The following is a 20,830-nucleotide window of genomic DNA, read 5'->3' on the forward strand; positions in this document are numbered from 1 at the left end:
CCCGCATCTGCGTAGGAATGGAAAGGGGCCGGAAGGGGCCGGGCCGCAGGCGCCCAGACCTCCGGCACTCAGCCGAGCTGCCCTGCGGGTAGTTCTAACGCGAGGCGCGCGGGCGGACTGGGTGACGTCAAGGAAGGCGGCGGGACGGGGGACGTGTTGGGCATGCGCAATAGATCGACTTCTCCGACCCTGGCCCCGCCGGCATGAAAGGACCTGCCCACGCGGTGGGATTTCCAGTTGTGTGGCAGTTGTGTGGCAGAGGGCGGGCGCCTAGCGGCTTTCTTGGCAGCGGGCAGGAAAGTGGCAGGAGTTGCTGAGCCTGAACGTGCAGCGGAAGTAGAAGAACGTATGTATGTGTGAGAGAGACCTCTGCCTCATTTAACAAATTACGATACTATGCTCAGGAAACGGTGTAGGGGTGGAGGTGAGCCCATCGTCCGAGGGTCCGTGGATGTCCACTAGTAGGGGAAGGCGGGACCAGCAGAAGTTAAAATACAACCCTCTTGCAATTCTACCCGATTTCATTTATTTACTCTTCTGTCTCAGGGTGAGATGGTTGGTAGTCCACATTCTAGTGTATATTAGTTTAATCAGATTGCTCTTCTTCCAACTATTGGCGGGAAGAGAAGGGGGAGTTGGCCGTGAAAACGGTGCATTTGGAACCTAGAACTCTATCTCGGAGGGCAGTTTTAGGTGAAATGCTCAGGATTTTGCCAAAAACTCCTCTGCTTCCTTTCTGCCCCAAACTCCTTAACGTTTGAATCAGAGAAAATAAATTAAAACAGGCAAAATTCAGCCCGAGAGAATATAAATCTAGCCGTAGGCTAGAAAGACACATGAATTGGGGACTAATGGAGGCCAAGTCAACCAAAAAAATCAGATAGCATCGGTGACCCCATCTTGTCTGGGCTGGGTTAGCATTCCAAAGCAGAGGGAGGGGGAAATGGCCTCTGGAAGATGCTGTAAGACTTAAGGGAAAGTTGTTGGCAGGTTTCCTGGTATGTCACTAGCTGGTGTTAATAATCCCCTGCTACTGCTTTGTTTTTAGGCCCTTCTTCAAGTGTCTGGAGCTCAGAGATGCAGCCCAGGGGAGGGAAATGTGACTAGTTGAGGAGGCCATGCTTACTGTTGCTGCCAGATCCCATGTCAGCACCAAGTCCTCAGCTGCTGGTGGCAGCGGCTCAGCAGACCCTGGGCATAGGAAAGAGACGAGCTGTCTGCCTTCATCTAGCCGGAGAGGTGCTGGCTGTGGCCAGGGGACTGAAGCCAGCTCTGCTCTATGATTGCAACTGTGCAGGGGCAGCAGAGCTCCAGAGCTATCTGGAGGAGCTGCAGGGCCTGGGCTTCCCGACCCAGGGACTTCACATCCTTGAGATTGGAGAAAACAGCCTGATTGTCCTTCCTGAGCATGTGTGTCGGCACTTGGAGCAGGTGCTGCTTGGTACCACAGTCTTTGTGGATGTTTCCAGCTCTCAGCTTCACCCTTCCATCTGCTCCCTGGACCAGCTTCAGGACTTAAAGGCCCTCGTGGCTGAGATCATCACACATTTGCAGGGGCCACGGAGGAACCGATCCCTGGCAGTCTCCTGCAGCAGGCTCCGTTCCTCAGACTGGAATCTCTGTACTGTGTTTGGGATCCTCCTGGGCTATCCTGTCCCCTATACTTTTCACATGAACCAGGGAGATGACAACTGCTTAGCCCAGACTCCACTACGGGTGTTCACTGCCCGGATCTCATGGCTACGTGGTCAACCACCAGTCTTGCTCTATTCCTTTAGTGTCCCAGAGAGCTTGTTCCCATCCTTGAGGAACATTCTAAACACTTGGGAGAAGGACCTTAGAACTCGATGTAGGACTCAGAATGACTTCGCTGACCTCAGCGTCTCCTCTGAGATAGTCACACTGCCGGCTGTGGCCCTCTGACTTTAACTCTTTTCCTGTGTAGAAGGAGCTCGGTAAATGATCAGCTCTAGGTCAGAGATGGCAAATAGGAATCATCTCAAGTGCCAGGTCCAAGCATCTCGACACTAGGGAAGAATGCTGTAATAAATTTGCCATTTTTATGCTGAACTGGACTAGGGAGAGTAGACCAGGATGCTTTAGGAATAAACAGAGTTCTTTGGAACAGAGGCCATCAGGTGAAGTTTATTTATTTTATTTTTTATTTTTTTTGCAGTACGCGGGCCTCTCACCATTGTGGCCTCGCCCATTGCGGAGCACAGGCTCCGGACGCACAGGCTCAGCGGCCACGGCTCACGGGCCCATCCGCTCCGCGGCATGTGGGATCTTCCCGGACCGGGGCACGAACCCGCGTCCCCTGCATCGGTAGGAGGACTCTCAACCACTGCGCCACCAGGGAAGCCCCCCAGTTTATTTGGTTTTTTTTACAGCAGGTTAAAAAAAAACTAGGGTCAGAAATCTCAGTTGAGTTGGAAAAACCCACACATTAAAGTACCCAGACCTGAGTTTTTTACTGAATTTCTTGCCTCTGATTTTCACCCAAGGCAGCTGTCACCAGTTCTCCAGAACTTCAGGAGGTCCTTATTGGCCAGGAACACTGCCACTGCTATAGCCATCAGTGCCATCAGCATCAGGAACTTCGGCCACATTGCCTTTGTGAGCAGGGGCGGGAGAGAAGAGAAAGAGGCCATGGGTTGGTCAGAGAAGATGCAGGCAAAAAGAATCTTCCTTCTTCCCATTCTAGCCCAGTGGAAAACCTTGGGTTGGTGGCAGACAAAAAGCTTTTTATATCTGTCTCTCTCACTTTGCCACCTCCCTCGGGATAAAACCACTTTCCAACGGCCGCTGGCCCAGCGAACCACAGCCAGCGGGGGCCAGGTACTTAAATACTGATATGAATAATCAAAAGTGGAAAATAACTCAGCAAAATTGTCCTCTGTTTATATTCCTTTTCTCGTCACGCTGTCCTTGCCACTATGCCCATAATAGACTAAAAGAACACCGTTTCAGTAAGTTTTTCCCTTCAGGCTCAGGCGTTCCATGAAAATTAGGCTTGGAGGCATGAGCCAGTGTTTCTTTACATGGTTGCTATACTCTCAGCACAGTATAAACCAAGCTGAACGGGGCCGGCTGGTCAGATGTTGGCAGGGGCTGAACAATTTTATGGGCAAGATTTGGCTAAAGGAGGAATCGTCCCACGATCACCTAGGGCTGTCTGGGAGGATAGACCCTCTAACTCTGGAAGGCAGCTGCTGGCTCTGGTTCAGCTCTTCTCGACAATGCTGCAGCTTACGCAGGCAGGAGAGATACTCATCACTGAGGTTGTCTAATTCTGAATGCAGTTCTCTGCACTGTGTTGGGGGGATGGAGGGGGGGGGCGGGAGAACACCACCAAGGTCATCAAGACAGTTCCGTCAGGGACAGAGCCCAGGTAGGGGAGAGGGCCCTGTGTAAGTGACCCTGTCATTCATTTGGAATTTTTACCTCCATCCTCCCCAGCTTTTCTCAGAGCTTTCAGTTTGCCTTCTGACTGTCTCACCTAGTTTGTTTGTAATGTGTTCATTTAAATGATTGATCATAATGCATATTATTATATATTATACATGTGTGACAGTTGTATGTGCCAGTGCTTTGTAAACGGAGACACACAAAAATGAAGTTCCTATAGCACACACAACCTGGAAGTGATCTTAGTGCAAGTCTCTTTGCTGGGGACTAGTTGCATGTGAACACTTCTGGAGCTACGTATTTCTGTGAGTATACAGATAGGAAGAGTTTTGTTATTTAAAAGACACTGTATAAAGTTTTAAGATACTCAATGTAGGACAAAGTTTGAGGAGTTAATGTGTTTGTTAAATGTGTTTGAGTTTAGCTTGACTTTCTGAAAAGTAACTCTTTAGTAAAACCTTGAATAAGGGCTGGTATAAATAAGAGAAAAGATTGACAAGTTAACCCGAAAGCAAAGATGTTTTATTCAGGCCTAAATGAATACCTGCAGGCATCCAATCACAACTTAAGCTCTGAAATGCCTGTTGTCTGGCTGCCTCCCAGCAGTTTCCCTATCACTGTAGGATGAGCCCCTTACTATCTGAGGTCACCATCTCACCTCCTTTTCCTTGGCCAGGGGCTGCAAAGTTTTCTTTTGGAGCTGGTCTCTGAAATTCCAGTCCTTCTTCCCTGGACCCTCAGGCTCCACTTCGTTATGGGAGGGCTTTGGACTCCACCCAGGCAAAGCTTGATCTGAAAAATCAGCCAGATTCACAGTGATAGTGAGGCCCATACCTCTGAGGAATGGCCCCTACACACTGAGAGAACCCCTAGGCGGGAGGGAATAAGGAAGGGCCTGTCCCTGGCCAGACTGTGTGGATTGCAATTCTCTGACCTTTAAAGAACATCCACTGGGACCCTGCCCAGACTGGACAGAGAGCGGGAATTTGAGCCCCTTGAGGGCAAGGTTGGCATTTTACTTTTCTCTGTATCTCTAGTCCCGTCTAACGCCAGATTCTTTTAGAAAATACTTATTAATTTAGTTTCTTTGGTTGCATGTTACATCTTTTAGGCTGGGAGGTTTGCTGGATGCTTCAGTATAACTCCATTTTCCTTCTGTCCTTGTTCAAAATGGTGAGATGAGAATGCCACCTGACAGTCTACATCTTGGTGAAGAGAGCCCTGGACTGGGAGTCAGAAATTCTGGATTGTTGTCGTAGCTGTGTCCTTAGTTTGTATGACCACAGACCTTCAATTACCTTCATTTTCTTATCCATCCTATGTGGGCATAATAATTCTTTCTTTATATTTTACCCAGTGATTGTGATGACAAAACAGAGGGCCATGTGCAGTGGATAAATGAGGAGCTTTTGCCCCTCCAGATGTATGATGAATTCTCGGGAAGCTCGGGCAGCAGACTTGAGGGCTCAGAGTGAGGTTGACTGTTGCATGTGACGTGGTTTCTACTTGGGGAGCTGGATGTGGTTTGGAAAGTTAAGGGTAAAAATTAACATAAAACCCTGAGTTCAAAATCAATTTATTGAAATATTCAATACAGACATATGTTTTCAGAGGGAGTAGAAATCCTTTTCACAGTTTATATACCTCTCAGGAGAGGAGGCTAACTAAAGTATTCTCAGAGCCAGTGACGAGTCCTTAAAATGGTCCTCTAGCTCCCTGACCTAACAGACTTCCAGAACTGGGTGGGACTCCAAGAGGTCATGTAGTCCATCCCTCTGTCTCTAGGCGGACAAGGAAAGGGCAGTATCTTAGAATTTGTGGAAATAAATTTGCTGACCTTTCTTTGTTAAGAGTTTCTCCTGTTCTTGAAGCTGTAAGGATTGATTCTGAAGCAGACCTGTTGGAAAACACAAGGAACTTTTCTGTGCTAGCATATTTACTGCGAAGAGTATCCTTTCAGAACTTTGCTTAGAACCTTAATGATTGTGTTCCCATCTGTAGTTGGTTGAATTGTGTCTCCCCCCGCTGCCCCCCACAAATTCATATGTCAAAGCCCTAACTCCCAGTACTTCAGAATGTGACCCTATTTGGAGACAGGTTCTTTGCAGAGGTAATCAAGTTAAAATAGGACATTAGAATGGGCCCTAACCTAATATGACTGACGTCCTTATAAGGGGAAATTTGGACACAGATGTGGATGGATGGAAGACGTGTGAAGAGATGGACAAGACAGCCATCTCCAAAACAAGGAAAGCGGTCTAGAACAGATCCTTCCCCCAGAGCCCTCAGAAGGAACCAACCCTGCCTGATGCCTTGATTTTGGACTTCCAGCCTCTAGCACTATGAGAATGTAAATGTCTGTTCTTTAAGTCACCCAGTTTGTGGTGCTGTGTTATGAACACACCCTCCTTATGTCTTTTCCTACAATGTACATTTAAGTCTCTGCTTAAATGGTACCCTAGAAGAAAGACTTCCCCAGATGACCCTGTGTAAAATAGCAACTATTTTCTCTTTAACCTGCTTTATTTTGTTCTCTGTAGCCGTTGTTAATACCTGACACATATTTGTTCCTAGAAACTCCGTAGTCCACTGCAGTGTTTCCTTAGAATGTAAGCTTTGTTAGGGAAGAAACCATGCCAGCTCTGTTCATTACTGTATCCCCAGTGTGTGTCTAGGGTGCCTGGCACTTGGTAGGGGCTCAATAAATATGTATTGAAGAAATAAAGGCATGATTTTGAAGTGACTTGCCCATTCAGCTCCCACTGTGTAGGAGCCCGGCTTCTGCTGGTGTTCTTTTTCCCTTACCCCTGTGGCTGTCTTGCTGTTTTCATATTCATTACTGTTTGCATGAAACTTCCCTGTCAGGGTGTCAGAGGTTAAGGTGTTGGGCAACCAGCAGAGCTATTAATTGAATCAGGTTCTCCGGCTTTTCAGAAATTGCCTGCTTTTCTTCTGAGACGTCCCTTTTCTTCTTTGGCCTCAACGTGTAATTTTGAAGTGGACTGAGGCATAGGTAGTGTGAGCTTATTTTCTGAACCATTCCTAGTGACAGAGGTCTATGTGACATATGTACATAATAAATTAGAATAAATAAAATAAGAACTACGTTATAAAACTCGACACGTTTTGAAATCTGCAGTTCTGGGGGAAATGCAGGTGGTTGTCAGAGAACATGGTGGAGAAAAGTAGAAATAAAAAAACCCAGAGGCTAATGTGGAACTTGTGAAGAGCTGTAAATCACCTCACTGCACAAGAAGAGAGTCTGAAAATGCAGAGGTAGAGGCTATGCCAAGGACCGGGCTCCCCATCCCTTCTTTGGGTGCCTTTCGTGGGGCAGGAGCCCCAAGGACACCAAAAAGCCACCTGTGCTACTTTCAGAATCTGGAAAAGGGACTTACTCTGCAACTGCTGTACTTTGGTCACCAGGGCAAGTTTCTCCTCTTCTGACCTCTTTAGTTGATCTGAAAATGAAATAATGCAAACCAAAACAGAAGAACCTAAGACTTAATGAGCTCACCCCTGAGGCTGGAAATTAGTAACAGATGCTGTCTTGCCCATGGCCTCTGACCAGTGTCAAGTGGAAGTTGCTCTTTCTTCTGCTTGTCCCAGTTTGGAAGAGGTGAACCAGAACCCGACTACCTGGGATTTCATCTGCATCAACAGTGGGCTGAATTAAGGGTTATATGTGCACATAATTTGGTTCTCTCTCAGCTGACAGAGGCTGTGACTGGGAAACCTTCACTATGCCTTGTGTTTCAACTGACCTTTCCCTTTAAATTAGGAATGCGGCCTTGACACGTGACTGCTGTGTTCTGGCTTAGAGGGATGGGCTGGATCCTTTGTCTTGGATGATTAAAACAGCCTGGACTTTTTCTCAAAGTCAAATGAAATCGCCAAGTCAACTAAAGGAACAAGTGAAAGACTGAAGCATTTGCACCCAGCTTCCTTTCTCTGGGCTCCTTCAGCCAGAGGCCTCCAAGGAGAAGGGTACCTTGTAGGTGCTGGGTATCCGAGCTGCACAGGTCTCTGTCCCCCTGCAGGTGTTCAGTCTTGGCCTGCAGCTCCTGGCACTCATTCTCCAGAAGCCGTAGGGCCTGGTTCATCTGTAAGTCTCTACTGTCTGCTCCCTGGAAGGAGGAGGAGGGGTGGACACAAGCAGGTCAGTGCTAGGGTGAAGGTGGGGGGCAGATGCCAAGGAAGAGGAAAAGTGTAGAAAATTGTGGAATTTTAGAGCTGGAAGGAGCCTTAGGGAAATGGAAAAATAGGAAAAGTTTTAAAATTCTTCGCTTTGCTCTATTCCTCATGCTTATAGCAAACAGTGCATTCGATTTTTGATGTTCACAAGGTATACATTTGGGTAAATGCCCAAATTAAGGAATACTGAATCATCACTTTTCTAGATGTCTTCACTTTGTCTTTACTTCTCATTCTCACGCTATCTGGGGTGGGGGGGGGCGGGGGGGGGAGGCGGCGGGTGGGATCATTTTTCACAACGAATTAAGGTTAAAAAGAAAAGGGCCTTCAGGAGAGTTGCCTTGTAGGTGATTCGAGGAAGAGAACAGTGGGTGAGATGTGGCTGCCGTGCAGCGCCCAGCAAGGTTCCCTCCTGTGATAAGACGACTCACTTGCTGTTTCTTATCAAATGGGCTTTTTTTTTAAAAAAAAAAAAAAAAAAAAAGAATTTTAACGTCCTTTGAGAAATTCTTTGCCTTTTAAAATAAAAAATTAAAGAACAATATAAGAATAACTTGTACATAAGAATATGAAAAGTGAGAAGCAAAAAAAGCGAGAAGCAAATAAATTCTAAGGTTTCTGTTTTGTAATAGATTTGAAAGGAAATCTATAGATGAATCTTAAATGTTTTTAACCCCCATTCCTCTGTCTGATCTGTTCTTCCTTTTCCTACATTTGGCACATTAATTCTTCATAAACAAATATGATGTCAATGAGTACAAAGTGCTCGAGGTAATAAGGGAATTACAAATGTCTTTTTAATGACTTTGAACTAGAGTTGCACTCTTCTTCATTGCTAATAATAGGATATTGTATATAAAACTCAAACACATTGATATCTGGACCACCATCCCCCCAACAAATTCTTTACAATCACTCAAAATGTTCCCCTTTCTCCCTGCTCACCTTAGAGCCACACAAGGTTTAGGTTGTTAAAAAACATAACAAATCAAACAAAAACAACTTTCACACTTAATTGATCTTATTTCTAGAACTGGCACACACTAGGATTCTCAGATCCCAGCTTCAGTAAAAGTATAAAGAGACACTTTTGAGGTGGGTCCTCGAAATTCCAAACCAAGTAAGTAAAATCTGCGAAAAACAATAGCTAATATTTATTGAGAGCTTATATGTGCGAGGCATTGTGCTAAGTGCTTTGCATGGATTTCCTCACCTAATCCTCACAACAATCCTATGATAGAGGTACCATTATTATCCTCATTTTACCGATGTGGAAACTGAGGCTTAGGAGGTTAGTGAACTTCTCCAAGGTAAACACGGATTGGAAATGATGGAACCCTTGAGAATGCCAAGGGTCTACTGTAATGGCTTAAAAAACACATTGGCAAGATGTGTTAGTTGATACTCAAACTGTAAGTAAACTGGTGACATTTATTCTGCCCCAGTAGTGGGCATTTCTGAACTGGATGCCCTGCTGGGATGGGGTGCAGAGAGTGGGTTGGGGTATGACAGTAGGCTGATGACTATTCCAGCCCAGCTCTTTGCATTTGGATGATGTCATTTCAATGAACACTTAGGTCATTTGCATGAGCAGTGCAGATATCCTTGCTAAACTCAAAATTAACTTTGGGGCCCCCTGCCCAGCGGCAGCTTCTCTCATCACTGCTGTCAACACCTCCCTCCCCTAAACGCTGCCTTCCCTCCCCACCTCCCTACCCCCAGGGCCTGGTACCTGCAGTTTGGACTGAAGCACATGGAGCTGGCTCTCCAGCTCCCTGTTCTGGGTCCCCAGGGTCCTGCAGTCCTCCTTCAGAGCCTTGTACTGGCTCTTCCACTCTTCACACTTCTGCTCGGCCAGAGCCAGGGACCGCTGAGGGAGATCAGAGAAGAGGGTGGTGCCTTGGGGGTTCCAGGGAGTTGTGCAGCTGGCTCCCTTGCCACCCAGACTGCCCCAGGGTTCCCAGCCCCAAGGATTATGGAGCATCCCCACACCTGTGTGCTCTGCAGTTGCTGTTCTGCACGCATTTTCTCCTCCAGCACTTTCTGCAGTGTCTCCTTGGCCTTCTGCTCATAGCTGTTTTTCTGGTCTTCCATCTCTAATAGCAACTTATTTAATCCCCAAGAAGTGTATTTCTGTAAATTTGAGGCAATTCAACAAATACACATTGATCTACTGTGTGCTAAAGCCTGAGCAGGGATACGGAAATGAAAAGAAATTGATCCTTGCCCACAGGGCAGAGATGTCAGTAATCTGGTGGACCTTCTTCCAGGCTGGAGGCCGGCAGGGAGAGTCCCTCAGGTGATGTGAGAGGTGAGTGGGGATAAAAAACTGCCCTGGGCATGCCGGGCATTCTCCCCTAGGCCTTCCACAGGCCTTTGAAATCCGACATTTCCAAAGGGAAATCATCTTTCTAAACCTGCTCCTATCTCAGTGGCCAGCATCACCACCCACCCAGTCTCCCAAACCCTAAACCAGGGAATCATCCTTGATTTCTCTCTCACCTTCTTCAAGGAATCAGTTCATCATCAAGCTTTGTCAAGTCAACGTCTCTAACAGCTCATGACCTGTATCCTCTATCCCTACTGCCTCCTCCGTAGTTCAGACCCTCGTAACACTATTATATGGATTATATAGAGACTATGTATTATCTTCATGCCTTGCCTCCCTTCAAACCCTTTTCAGTCCTGCAGCTAGAGGGTTCTTTCTAAAACTTAAATCTGATCCCATCACAACCTGCTTAAATCTCTCAGTGGTTCTCAGTGTTCTAAGAATCAGGTCCAAACTCCTTGGCATGGTTCCTACTTACAAGCCCAGACTTTCATCTCATGCTGCCTCCACGCAAGCTGAACTGCTTGTAGGTCCCCTAAGCACTGTGCTTTTGAGCCTCTGCCTTTGCCCATAAAGCTTCTTCTGCTTAGAGTATCGTGACCCACACTTTTCACCTGCTTAACTTCTACCCATGTTCAAGATTCAGCCCTAGAATCATAAATTCTGATAAACTTGGCCAACCATACCTACTCCCCGACTCTTTATGGATTAGGCAGTTTTACTGGTGTTCACATAGTATCTATATTTCTAATCTATTGACTCATCTGTCTCCTTTAAGGGGTTGTAAACTCCTTTGAGGCAGGGAGCATTTTTTAAAAAATAAAATTATTTTTGTAGGCTTGGGGATCTGAACAATATTCAGTAAAGTCAAGTTTTAAAAATTAATACATTTGTATTTTTAGAATTTCTCCTGGCTTCAAGGTCAAAAAGAAAAAGACACAAGAGCAGCTTTGCAAACTCACTGGGGGTCTTGCCTTTCCAGTGCTTTTCATTTTTATGCCCTGTGATTTTGGGGAAAGCAGGAGCCTTTTACTATCGATTCTGGGTTACCCAACTGGGTAAGAGATAGTCTAGATAATGCAAATTTAGAGTTCAATATCAAATCATTTCCATTTAGCTTTGGAGTCATCTGAAAATTTGGATTTAAATGTTGAGTGGGTCTTATGTTCTTGGAATTGTCATTAGAAACCAGATACAGGAGTTACTGGTTGAGATCATAATGGTTATGTCCAGGTTATTGGACTTAACCATGCTGGTCACTGACCAGCTTTATCCCCCATTGAAAATGAGTAGACTGGCATTCTGGATTATATGTCAGTCTCTTATGAGCTTGGCTGGCATTACTGAAAAAATAAAAGTTGTGGATCCGCAAACCCATAGACTATATAGACTATGTTCCCCTGCAGAATTCTAACTACACGGCCACCTTATCTTCCTAACATCAAGTGGGAGCAGTCTGGCCGGTCCATCACGTTCTCTTGACTTATCTCTCCGCCTGTCAGAAATCTATCACTTCTCGAGTGTGAAAACTGACTTTTTTCTATCTCATATAATCCAAGATCAGGCCAATCAAGAGATTACCGGAGCCGGATAACAATGCCACAGAAAGCCAGGAGTCACAGTCTTTTACTTTCTCCCAGGGATTGCTGCTAGATAAAAGTTGCCCATGGGATGAAAATCGTTTCGCGAGACTTCATTGTAATATCCAACCCATCTGTTCAAATATTAGGGCCTGTGAAGTTCTATCCAGGTGAGCTTAATCTTTAGCAACGGCCTCTCCCTACGTTTCCAGGTATTCTCAAGGTTCCCCCGGAGCTGGCAAAGTGCTTAGTGCTGGGCTTCCTTTCCTAGGGTGCAAAGTGAAGGACACCAGGAGAAAGGGAGAGGGGGATGCAGATAGTGTTTTGGTGAATTGGAGACCAAAGTGAAAATGGTAAAGGCCAGAACTGGGTGAGTAAGGGTGGGTGCATTAATCTCTAGCAGGTGATGTTTCTAGAGAGTAAGCTTGAGGTTCAAGCATTCTCTCCCTTAATTCTAGATTCCTGGGCTAGAAGTGTCCTCCAGAATGCTTACCTGGGTACAGGTGTACAGCTGGTTTTCCAAAGATCTCAGTTTGCCCTTCAATTTGTCTTCATTAAGCTGGCCCTGGAGCAAATGGGATGAGTTAGCCAGAATACAGCTTGGGCTAGAATATAGCATGCAAAGAGTTTTGTTCCGTATTCCCAGCCTACTGCTTAGAATAAACAGTGTATGTGGATTTGAGCTCTTTCAGGAGGTAGGGAGGGGGAGAGATGATGGATGTTTGGAAAGAAAAGGATGTTTTCCTCTTTCTCTGTAATAGGAGAAGGAAGAATCAGACTGGCCCCCAAAGTCTTCTGTGTACCTTGGGGTTTTGTATCAAATGGCTCAGGGTATCATAGCAAGGGCCCATTTGAAGGAAAGCTTCTAAGCTCTCCTTTTCTTCTTCTTCTTCTTTTTTTTTTTTTTGTTTTTGCGGTACGCGGGCCTCTCACCGTTGTGGCCTCTCCCGTTGTGGAGCCCAGGCTCCGGACGCACAGGCTCAGCGGCCACGGCTCACGGGCCTAGCCGCTCCGTGGAATGTGGGAACCTCCCGGACCGGGGCACGAACCCGCATCCCCTGCATCGGCAGGCGGACTCTCAACCACTGCGCCACCAGGGAAGCCCGAGCCTCTGTTTTGAGGTCTGTCTCCCTCACTGAGTTTCAGGGCACCTGGGAGAGGCAGGAAGTGGTATCTCACAGCTCCTGTTTTGACCTTGTTTGGCTAATTCTTCTAACCCTGGGAGCCAGGAGGCGCCTCCACCCTTTTTCCTTCCAGTATTCCTCAGCGGGGCCTTGCAAAAGCAAAAGCCTTTGCCAAAAATAATTTTTCAAAGTGCCTCCTGCTATTAATGTCTTTCATAATGTCTGGTGTGAGAGCCGAGAGTCAGGATTTGGCATCTACAATAACCACAGGGCTTTGGGACAGATAGAACAGATGGACAAAGACTTCCACTGTTCTGGGCTCCGGAGTAACTGGGAAAAGTTACTCCCCTGCATGGCCTGTTCATTATTAATCCACAAGTCCTGAAATCAGCTCCCTCCACCTGTACCGCAGCTCCGGGTTCAGAGAGTCTGACTCTGTGTATTTTCCTTTGCCTAAACTCTTAATTTGCAGGATGCAATCAAACCCACTAAGTTTGACAGTTTTTCTTGCCGTAGTTTCAGAAGAAAACAGACAAGCCCAAGGCAATATTCTTACAATTCCCCCAGTCTTCTACCCTTTCTGGGTAGCTCCCTTCTCCTTCCTTAGTATGGTTTTTATCCAGTGTCTTTGCCTCTTCCAACTGGTTTTGTGCTTTAGCCACACCCCAGATTACTTTTCCATTCACATTATAATAGAAGACAATTCAGGCTAGCCCCTTCAGTGGAGACGAAGGGCCACCCAAGTCTGGGGCTTGAAAACATCTGTGATCCACAGCTCTGCCTGCCCAGACTCCCCAAGGCAGGCAGGAAAGTTGCAGCCAAGTTGTTGCAAATGGGGCATGTGGTTTCCTGGTCTGAGCCCCAGCTCTCCCTACGTGAAGCCCAGTGGTACAGTATGGGGAAAGAAGCACCTTTTACAGGCCATTGTGGACCTTTTTTCGCAGTTGCATCCCAGGAACCCAGGGTTCAGAGAGCATAGTGCCCCTGCTTGTAAAAGGGAGCAAGGTGGAGGCCATACCCACCCGGTGCCGGTCTGAGGGCTTCAGCTCCTGCTTCTGCTTGGCTTGTCTCTGATCTGCTCTCCAGAAACACCACCGCCTCACCACAGAAGCACCAGCCCACTTCTGATCTCTCTGCTCTACTAGAGGTTGCTTAGGGCCTACAGCCAATCCCCCACTGCGCTGTCATCTTAAGATCTCATTTCCACTTTGCAGAACTTAAAACCCACGTGTGCCCTGCTCTGGGTTTGTATTGCCCCATACTGAGGGCTCACTTTCTCTACTGCCGGAATTGTTTCTGCTCTGAAGCTTGGACCCAGCTCAGGAGTCTCTGCTGTGCCCCAGGGCCTGTCACATCCAAAAGGCCCAAAGTCAGCTTGAAGGTGGAGGCAACAGAGGGAGCTGATCTCTGGTGTTCTGATAGAGTTTGTCGTGAGCTTCTCTGCATGTGAAGTTGGAGATTCAAATTAAGGAGGCCAAATGGAAAAAAAATAAAGGCCTGAACTTGGCTGAATATCGGAGTCTCTGTTCTGGCCACATTCTTCCACTTACTTTCCCCAAGTACTGCAGTCAGGGACTGTCCTTTCATTGAAGTTGAGCTTTCCAAGGGAGGGGTAGGGGGTTGAATTGTCTTGCTTTGGGCGAAGCAAGAGCTGTTAACTGAAAAATCTGAGACTATTTTTCTTAAAAACAGGAAGCTGAGGGGTTGGTGGGGAGGAAGAAGACAAAAGGGGCTCATATTAGCGGGAGGGGGGGTGGGGGGAGAAGGGAGGGAGAAAACCACAGCTGGAGGAACTCCTGCCCCCCGCAGGAGCATGGAGCGAAACTGCCCTCAGAGTCTACCTTGGAAATGTCTCTTAATAAATCCTCCCCATTCCCACCACGCTGGCTGTAATTCAAGTTCTGATTGTGTCTTACCTGCGGTATTGCAAGAGCTTTCACCACCCCTACACCCACTTGGAGCCAGGGTCCTCACTGTTGTCAGAGAACCTTTTATAAGGTTTATAAAACACAGATCTGATCAATCGCTTTCAACTCAGTTCTACAGCTATCTTTTTCGTTTCATTTCACTTATTTATTTATTTCTTGGCCACGCCGCACGGCACGTGGGATCTTACTTCCCTGACTAAGGATCGAATCCGCACCCCTAGCATTGAAAGCGTGGAGTCTTAACCACTGGACCACCAAGGAAGTCCCACCACAGCTATCTTAGTACACGTGCTGCCAAGCGAGTGCAACTCCACGGCTACTGGACAAGTTCCTTCTCAGGATGGGCCGGACACTGCTAAGTGTTGGGCTTTAAACCTGAGGAAAACGTGGTCCCACTGCTCCCCTGATTATTGACTGTGGCAGTGTTTCTTAAACTGGGGTGGCATGCATTCTCATTTTATATATATATATATATATATATATATATATATATATATATATATATATATATATGTGTGTGTGTGTGTGTGTGTGTGTGTGTGTGTGTGTGTGTGTGTGTATGTATATATATATATATATATATGTATGTATATATATATACTTTTTCCTTTAAGAGGGAATCTATAACTATTTAAGTTTCAGATACTCTATTCAACAGAAAATGTTTAAGCACCATAATTCTAGAGACCTATCTGAGGCCCTTTCGGTCTTATCTTTGGAGCTACTCTGACACAGTCCCTTCATTTCCATCACACTCTGCTATACCCTATGCTTTGTTACAACTAGGCCTGTAATCATTCTGATTCCTTTACTGTAAGCACCCTTTTCCTTCTTCTTTCCCTTCATCATTCCTGCTTCTGTACTGGTAAACTCCTATTCAATCCTTCCAGACCCCGCTAAAGTGGTCCCTTTCCTTTGGAGTCTACCCTATACCACCTCAGGCAGAAGAATTGCTCCCTTCTCTTTTCTCTGTGTCACTTTGTAGAAAGTGCTGTTGCAGCTTTAGCACATTGCAGTAGAGTTATTTATGACCTGTCTCTCTCTTCCTGGCTGCTATTGGAACTCCTAAAGACAAAGGACCCTACCTCTGTCCCTGGAGCACCCAAGCCAGCACATAGTTGGAACTTATCAGATGTCTGTTGAATAAACGAGTGAGACAACTCAGTTTAGTTCAGCACCGGAAACCACCTGGCATGCACAGCTGTGTGTCTCAGGCTCCTACTCGGCTATGAAAACAACTTCCTTAACCAGCAGGAGCCCTGAACATAAACACCTAAATCCGGATACAGTGACCGACATGAAGAGGGAGGGCTGAGCCTAGGAGTCTCTTTGACATCACTGCAAACTTCTTAGTTTTGTCCCACGTCCTCCCATCCCATCTCTCTGTCTAAGCACAGCCATCTACGTGGTAAGGTCAGATGTTCACGGAGGCTGGGAGGTTGGGTGTTCTCTCTGTGCACCCGGGGCTTTCTGCTCCAGTGGCATCAAACTGCTTATGCTCCCTGAACATTAAAGTCTAGGGGTTTCGATGTGGGGTCCAAGGACCCCTGGGAATCCAGGATCTGCAAGGTCTTCCCTTTTCCAACTACATTTCTGTGTGAGGCTGGATTTTCCTCATATGCTTCAACCAAAACAATGTATTAACAACAGACTGAATGCAGACACAAATATGAGAATCTAGCTGTCTTCCGTTCAGACATTAAAAAGATTTGCCAGCTTGGTGCTTTGCGACCACCTAGAGGAGTGGGATAAGGAGGGAGGGAGGAAAGCGCAAGAGGGAGGGGATATGGGGATATATGTATGCATATAGCTGATTCACTTTGTTATACAGCAGAAAATAATACAACACTGTAATCATACTCCAATAAAGATGTTAAAAAAACTCAAAAAACAAAACCAAACAAAAATTTGAAAAAGCATAAAACAATGCCACTCCGCTCACTCTTTTTTAAAAAAATACTTATTTTTCACAAAAATATATAATTTAGGTTCACATGTAATCTATTTACTATTGTTATTTTAAAATTAATACATATTTTAAGATTCCTGTTTTCATTTCAAAGTGGTAAGTATAAAAAGCTCTTTGGATTTTAATGATTTTTTTAAAAGAGTATAAGGGGGTCCTGAGATTAAAAAGCTGGACACCCACTGCATTAGCCTATATCATGCCTCTGGTTCTTTGCCTATGCTGTATCCCCTGCCCAGAATATAGTTCCTGTTTCCACATTTGCCTGGAAAATACTAATATAACTATAAATATTTCCCTGGTTCTCCCCTTCTGTGGAGTCATTCATTCCTCCTTGTATTCTACCATATCCTGAAAACATTTATTTCTCACATCTCTGCGTTGTTTAGGCATCTGTCTCCCTGACAAAACCGCAAGCTCTCTAGCATCAGGAACCCTGTCTAATTAACCTCATTTCCAGGGCTCAGTGTAGAGACCATGACTTATGAATATTTGTTGAATGAATGGACTAAAATCAGGAGGTCTGAATTTTAGTTCCAGTTCTGCCTCTGACTAGCAGTGTGACTGTGGACTAGTCACCTGACCTCCCTGACACTCAGTTTCCTCATTGGCAAAATGAGAAAATTAGCTAATCTCCAAGGTCCTTCCCGCTTTGACATTCATGTCTGGGCTGACTAGTAGGTGTAGGATGACTTGGAATAAATATTGGTGTGAATCCCATATGAAAATAGTTGCATTTATCACAGTCAGTAATATTAACTGAATTGGGACCGTCCTTTCTTCCTTCCAACAAATTAAAGAATGGAAACTCTCGCCTCTTTTGGTTCTGGGTCTTCCATGGGTGTGTCCTCAGCTGACCACCCTGGATTGAGCCAAGCTTCCCCATATATTTACTGTGACATGTTTGACCTCTAGGTCTTAGCACCATCCCCCACCTTCGGCCTCTTCAGTAGCGAAAAAGCCCCTTCTCTTGCTGGGATGGTATGGAAAGAAGAATGAGATAGGCACACATAGAAGTCCATGACTTTGTTCAAGCAAAGATTTCCCTTACCTTCCAAGAGCTGTCAGAGGCCTGAATCAGGGCACACAGTAGGTCTTGGAGAATCATCATTTTCTGTTTTAGAACCAGCTCACTCTGTAGGGCCTCCTGGGGGGCAAAATGCAAGAGGGTAAGATTAAGTTGGAGGAGAAGGGAGCAGATGGATGGAGGAGCTGAGGGGAGAATTCACATGTTACTTACTTTGAGGTACTCAGAAAGCTGGATGATTTTCTAGAGAGAAAGAAAAAGGGTATTTAAGAAGATTGTAGGTTCCCTGAAATCCTAGAACATGGAACCCGAGCCAGGACTGGCTTGTGCTGAGTCAACTTTCTTCCTTGGCTCAGGGTCCTTCCAGGCCCCCAGGTCTATGCTCATCCAGGAAGAGGGTACCCCTCCATCCCAGCTGAGTTTACCGTGGAATTCCAGAATGTCAGACCTTGGAGGAGCTTAGATGCCACCTGACTCAACACCTTCACCATGGGGATTTTCTTACCGTGTCTAGAACTGCAGCTCCATAACTGGAAGAGAAGAAAAAAACAAAAAACAAAAATGACAATGGATCAAAGAAATAAGAGTGTCAGGAGGCAGAGTATTGATTCCTTCTCTGATCTCTTCTGAAGAGCCAATGGGGAAGCCGGGGAAAGACCTTCCTTTTTCTTAATTAAGGTGGATGTGGAAGTTCCTTGTGCTCCTCTCCACATTCTGGGGGAGGGTTCAGGTAAAAGCTTAGAAGAGAGGAATGGATGGGCTGTGAAGGAGTTGAGGTCAGGAACATGAAAGGTACTCACTTGGTTTGCTGACTGGCGTCATTCTTAATTGTTGGCTGTGTTTCTTCTGCCTTTGTCTGAGTGCCTGAGGGATAGGGATAGGGTGATTCAGAGCCCATGGGAGAGGCAGTGAGGGAAGTGGGGAGGGATAGGGACTCTCCACCGCCAGCGAGTGGAAATGCCTTGGCCCAGTGAGTGAGGAAGGCCCTGCTCTTACCACGGTGGTGTTTGGGTGGCTTCTTGATGAGAGAGTCCTGTGGTGGAAGGCCCCCAGCCTGGGCGGGGAGGTGGTCAGCCGGATCCCTCCAGGCGCCTGAGGCAGGATGGTGTTGGGTTGCAAAGACCTCGGAGCTGGTCCCTGACACCTGGAAAGCAAGTGGGGGATGCTGAGAGCCTCTTAGAACAGGATTCTCCAGCTGATTGCAGAAAGATGAGCCAGTGATTGTTTCGGGTCCAGAAAACCAAAGGACCCCATTCAAGCCTTCAAAGCTACAAGGTTATCCCTGCTCCTGCCCTTTCTTGTCCTGGCTGGTGGGATCGGTCCTCCTCAGTTCAGGCAAATGGGGAGCGGAGCTTGTCTCCAAATACTCTCTAGAGTCCCTGATCCCGGAAAGAGAACCGGTCTGAGGTGGGAGTGAGGGGATCTGGGATCAGGTCCTGCCTTTTCTTGGTCTCAGTCTCCTGGTTGTATAATGAGGAGCTTGGAGTAGATGGTGTCCAAGGTGCCGTCCTATTGTAGAGGTGGTTTCCTTCCTCTTATTAACAGCTGGACTATTGTTGAGGTTTTGTGTGAAGAGAAGGTAAATTAGGCAGCTGTAGGGAGGAATGCAGCAGTAGTTGTCACAATTTTGCCTGCTATTTTTATATTTTCTTCTTACAAACTAAAAAATTTTATGTTTGTAACATAACACTAAAAGGCTAGGAAATGCCTGTGGCAGCTAATCATGCAGACTAACTCAATCTCAAGAAACCTTAAATAACTGATAGACTCAGGAAGAGTTCTTTAGGTAACTGTGTTTTCTGTTCTTTTTCTCCTTAAAATTATTTTTTCAACGAAAGCACATAGAAACCTTCTTGCCTTAGAAAGTACACAGTTGGTTTTATTTTACAGCTGGGCTCAAGGATCATTTTTCTGAACAGCACCTCCTGTTGTGGATAACATATGCACTGGTTCAGAAGGCCCAACAGAGCACCTATTCAGGGGACAGTACAATACCAGTTACTCCCAGGGAATCTGGAGGACCCATTCCTGCTGTCCACATGCTCACAACGTGGGTAGGAAGACACAGATGGTTTGCTGGCTGAGCTCATTTCAACATACCCTGGGTTTTTCCAGCACTGCTCCTTCCCAGGGCAGACTAATGTGCCCTCTAAAAGTTACACGATCTTAGAGGATTTATAACCTCATAAAAACCACAGAGAGCAGAGGTGGCCTGGAGAAGTTAGGGAAGCTAGGGCTTCCTGGGCCAGATGCGGCCATAGGTGAATGATATTGGAATTGGGATGGCCCGAGAGAAAGAGAGAAGGTGGATGATGCAGCAGCCTTACAGAAGAATAGAGATGAGAAGTGTGTGTGTGTGTGTGTGTGTGTGAGAGAGAGAGAGAGATTTGAGGGAGACGTTAAGAAGATTGGTCTGTGTCCCTGGCCTACAGTAAGCATTCATTGAATGTTGAATGACAGATGAATGAATGCTGTAGAAGATACGTCTAGATAGACTGAATTTGAACTAATACTAGGAATTAGCTATGGAATTGTTTTTAAATGATTCTTTTTTCTCCTAAAAGGCAAGTGCAAAACAAAAAAATAGCTAAACAAAAAAAACCCCCAAAACACAACAACAAAAATATCTGTTGAGTAAGTGGCTAAGGGAGACTTTATGATGACTGAGGAAGGAGGGACTTCATTTAAATCACTTCTTAGTGACCTTGAGCCCACCCACCTGCCTTGGTGCTGCAACCCATCCCCTCCAGAGAAGTGTGTCCCTCGACATGGCCCACCTGCTGTCTGGGGGAAGAAATCCTGTTGGCCCAAGACAAGGGCTCTTTGAGGTCAGTCGCCTGGCCTGGCTCCCTGGCCTGCGGGCTCTGTGCCTTGCCTTTCTCTTCCACCTTCAGGTTCCTCTGCCTGAAAAACTGCTGTTGTCGTGCACTCTGGAGCTGTTCCCTCTGCTGGGTTCTCAGCGCCTTCCCCACCTGGCGGCAAGTGGTCACATTGGGGCGGCAGCGGCGGCTCTCACGGGTCTCCTGCCAGCGCTCGCACTTGGCCTCATAGCTCTCAGCCCACCAGGCCAAGCCAGAGGCCGGCGTAGGGTCTGGGTTGATCATGATGACCTCGTGAGGACCTGTTGTGCTTGGCTTCCAGTTCCTGGAATAGCTGCCCGGATCTGCCAAGTGCCAAGAGGGAGGCGAAGAGGAGGGGTCAGGAGATGGGCCGAAAAATGGCCATCTCCCTGGACGAGGGGGCAGAAATATCACAGCGTCCCATATGTGTGGGT

At 46.4% G+C, this 20,830-nt stretch overlaps 3 protein-coding genes across 7 annotated transcripts in view; 1 reads left to right on the forward strand and 2 right to left on the reverse strand.

Annotated features, from left to right (window-relative positions):
* LOC132484430 (interferon regulatory factor 6-like) overlaps window positions 1-20,830 on the reverse strand; it is a 97,292-nt gene that overhangs the window by 56,537 nt on the left and 19,925 nt on the right. The gene's annotated exons all lie outside the window — the stretch shown is intronic.
* Window positions 128-6,453, forward strand: LOC132484432 (UPF0739 protein C1orf74 homolog). Of its 4 annotated transcripts, XR_009531191.1 has the most exons (3): window positions 129-346; window positions 1,049-5,356; window positions 5,483-6,453. XR_009531191.1 is itself a non-coding variant. In XM_060090953.1 (2 exons), exon 2 carries the CDS (start codon window positions 1,144-1,146, stop codon window positions 1,921-1,923), a length of 780 nt encoding a protein of 259 aa, XP_059946936.1. In that variant the 5' UTR covers window positions 128-350; window positions 1,049-1,143; the 3' UTR covers window positions 1,924-6,453. The 4 variants fall into 4 exon arrangements, 3 of the variants coding, with proteins under 3 accessions (XP_059946936.1, XP_059946935.1, XP_059946937.1); XM_060090953.1 differs by having other exon boundaries at window positions 128-350; window positions 1,049-6,453; XM_060090952.1 differs by having other exon boundaries at window positions 1,049-6,453.
* Window positions 2,487-20,660, reverse strand: LOC132484427 (TRAF3-interacting JNK-activating modulator-like). 2 transcript variants are annotated; one of them, XM_060090948.1, is made up of 15 exons: window positions 20,394-20,660; window positions 18,553-18,700; window positions 18,357-18,420; window positions 18,062-18,086; window positions 17,770-17,799; window positions 17,581-17,676; window positions 12,005-12,076; window positions 9,595-9,735; window positions 9,335-9,472; window positions 7,400-7,535; window positions 6,807-6,869; window positions 5,246-5,305; window positions 4,067-4,200; window positions 3,198-3,311; window positions 2,487-2,612 (listed from the first exon to the last, which is right to left on the reverse strand). In XM_060090948.1, exons 1-15 carry the CDS (start codon window positions 20,658-20,660, stop codon window positions 2,496-2,498), a joined length of 1,605 nt encoding a protein of 534 aa, XP_059946931.1. In that variant the 3' UTR covers window positions 2,487-2,495. The 2 variants fall into 2 exon arrangements, with proteins under 2 accessions (XP_059946931.1, XP_059946930.1); XM_060090947.1 differs by having other exon boundaries at window positions 20,334-20,660.

This window comes from Mesoplodon densirostris, chromosome 2 (genome assembly GCF_025265405.1).
Source record: "Mesoplodon densirostris isolate mMesDen1 chromosome 2, mMesDen1 primary haplotype, whole genome shotgun sequence".
Classification (NCBI taxonomy): Eukaryota; Metazoa; Chordata; class Mammalia; order Artiodactyla; family Ziphiidae; genus Mesoplodon; species Mesoplodon densirostris.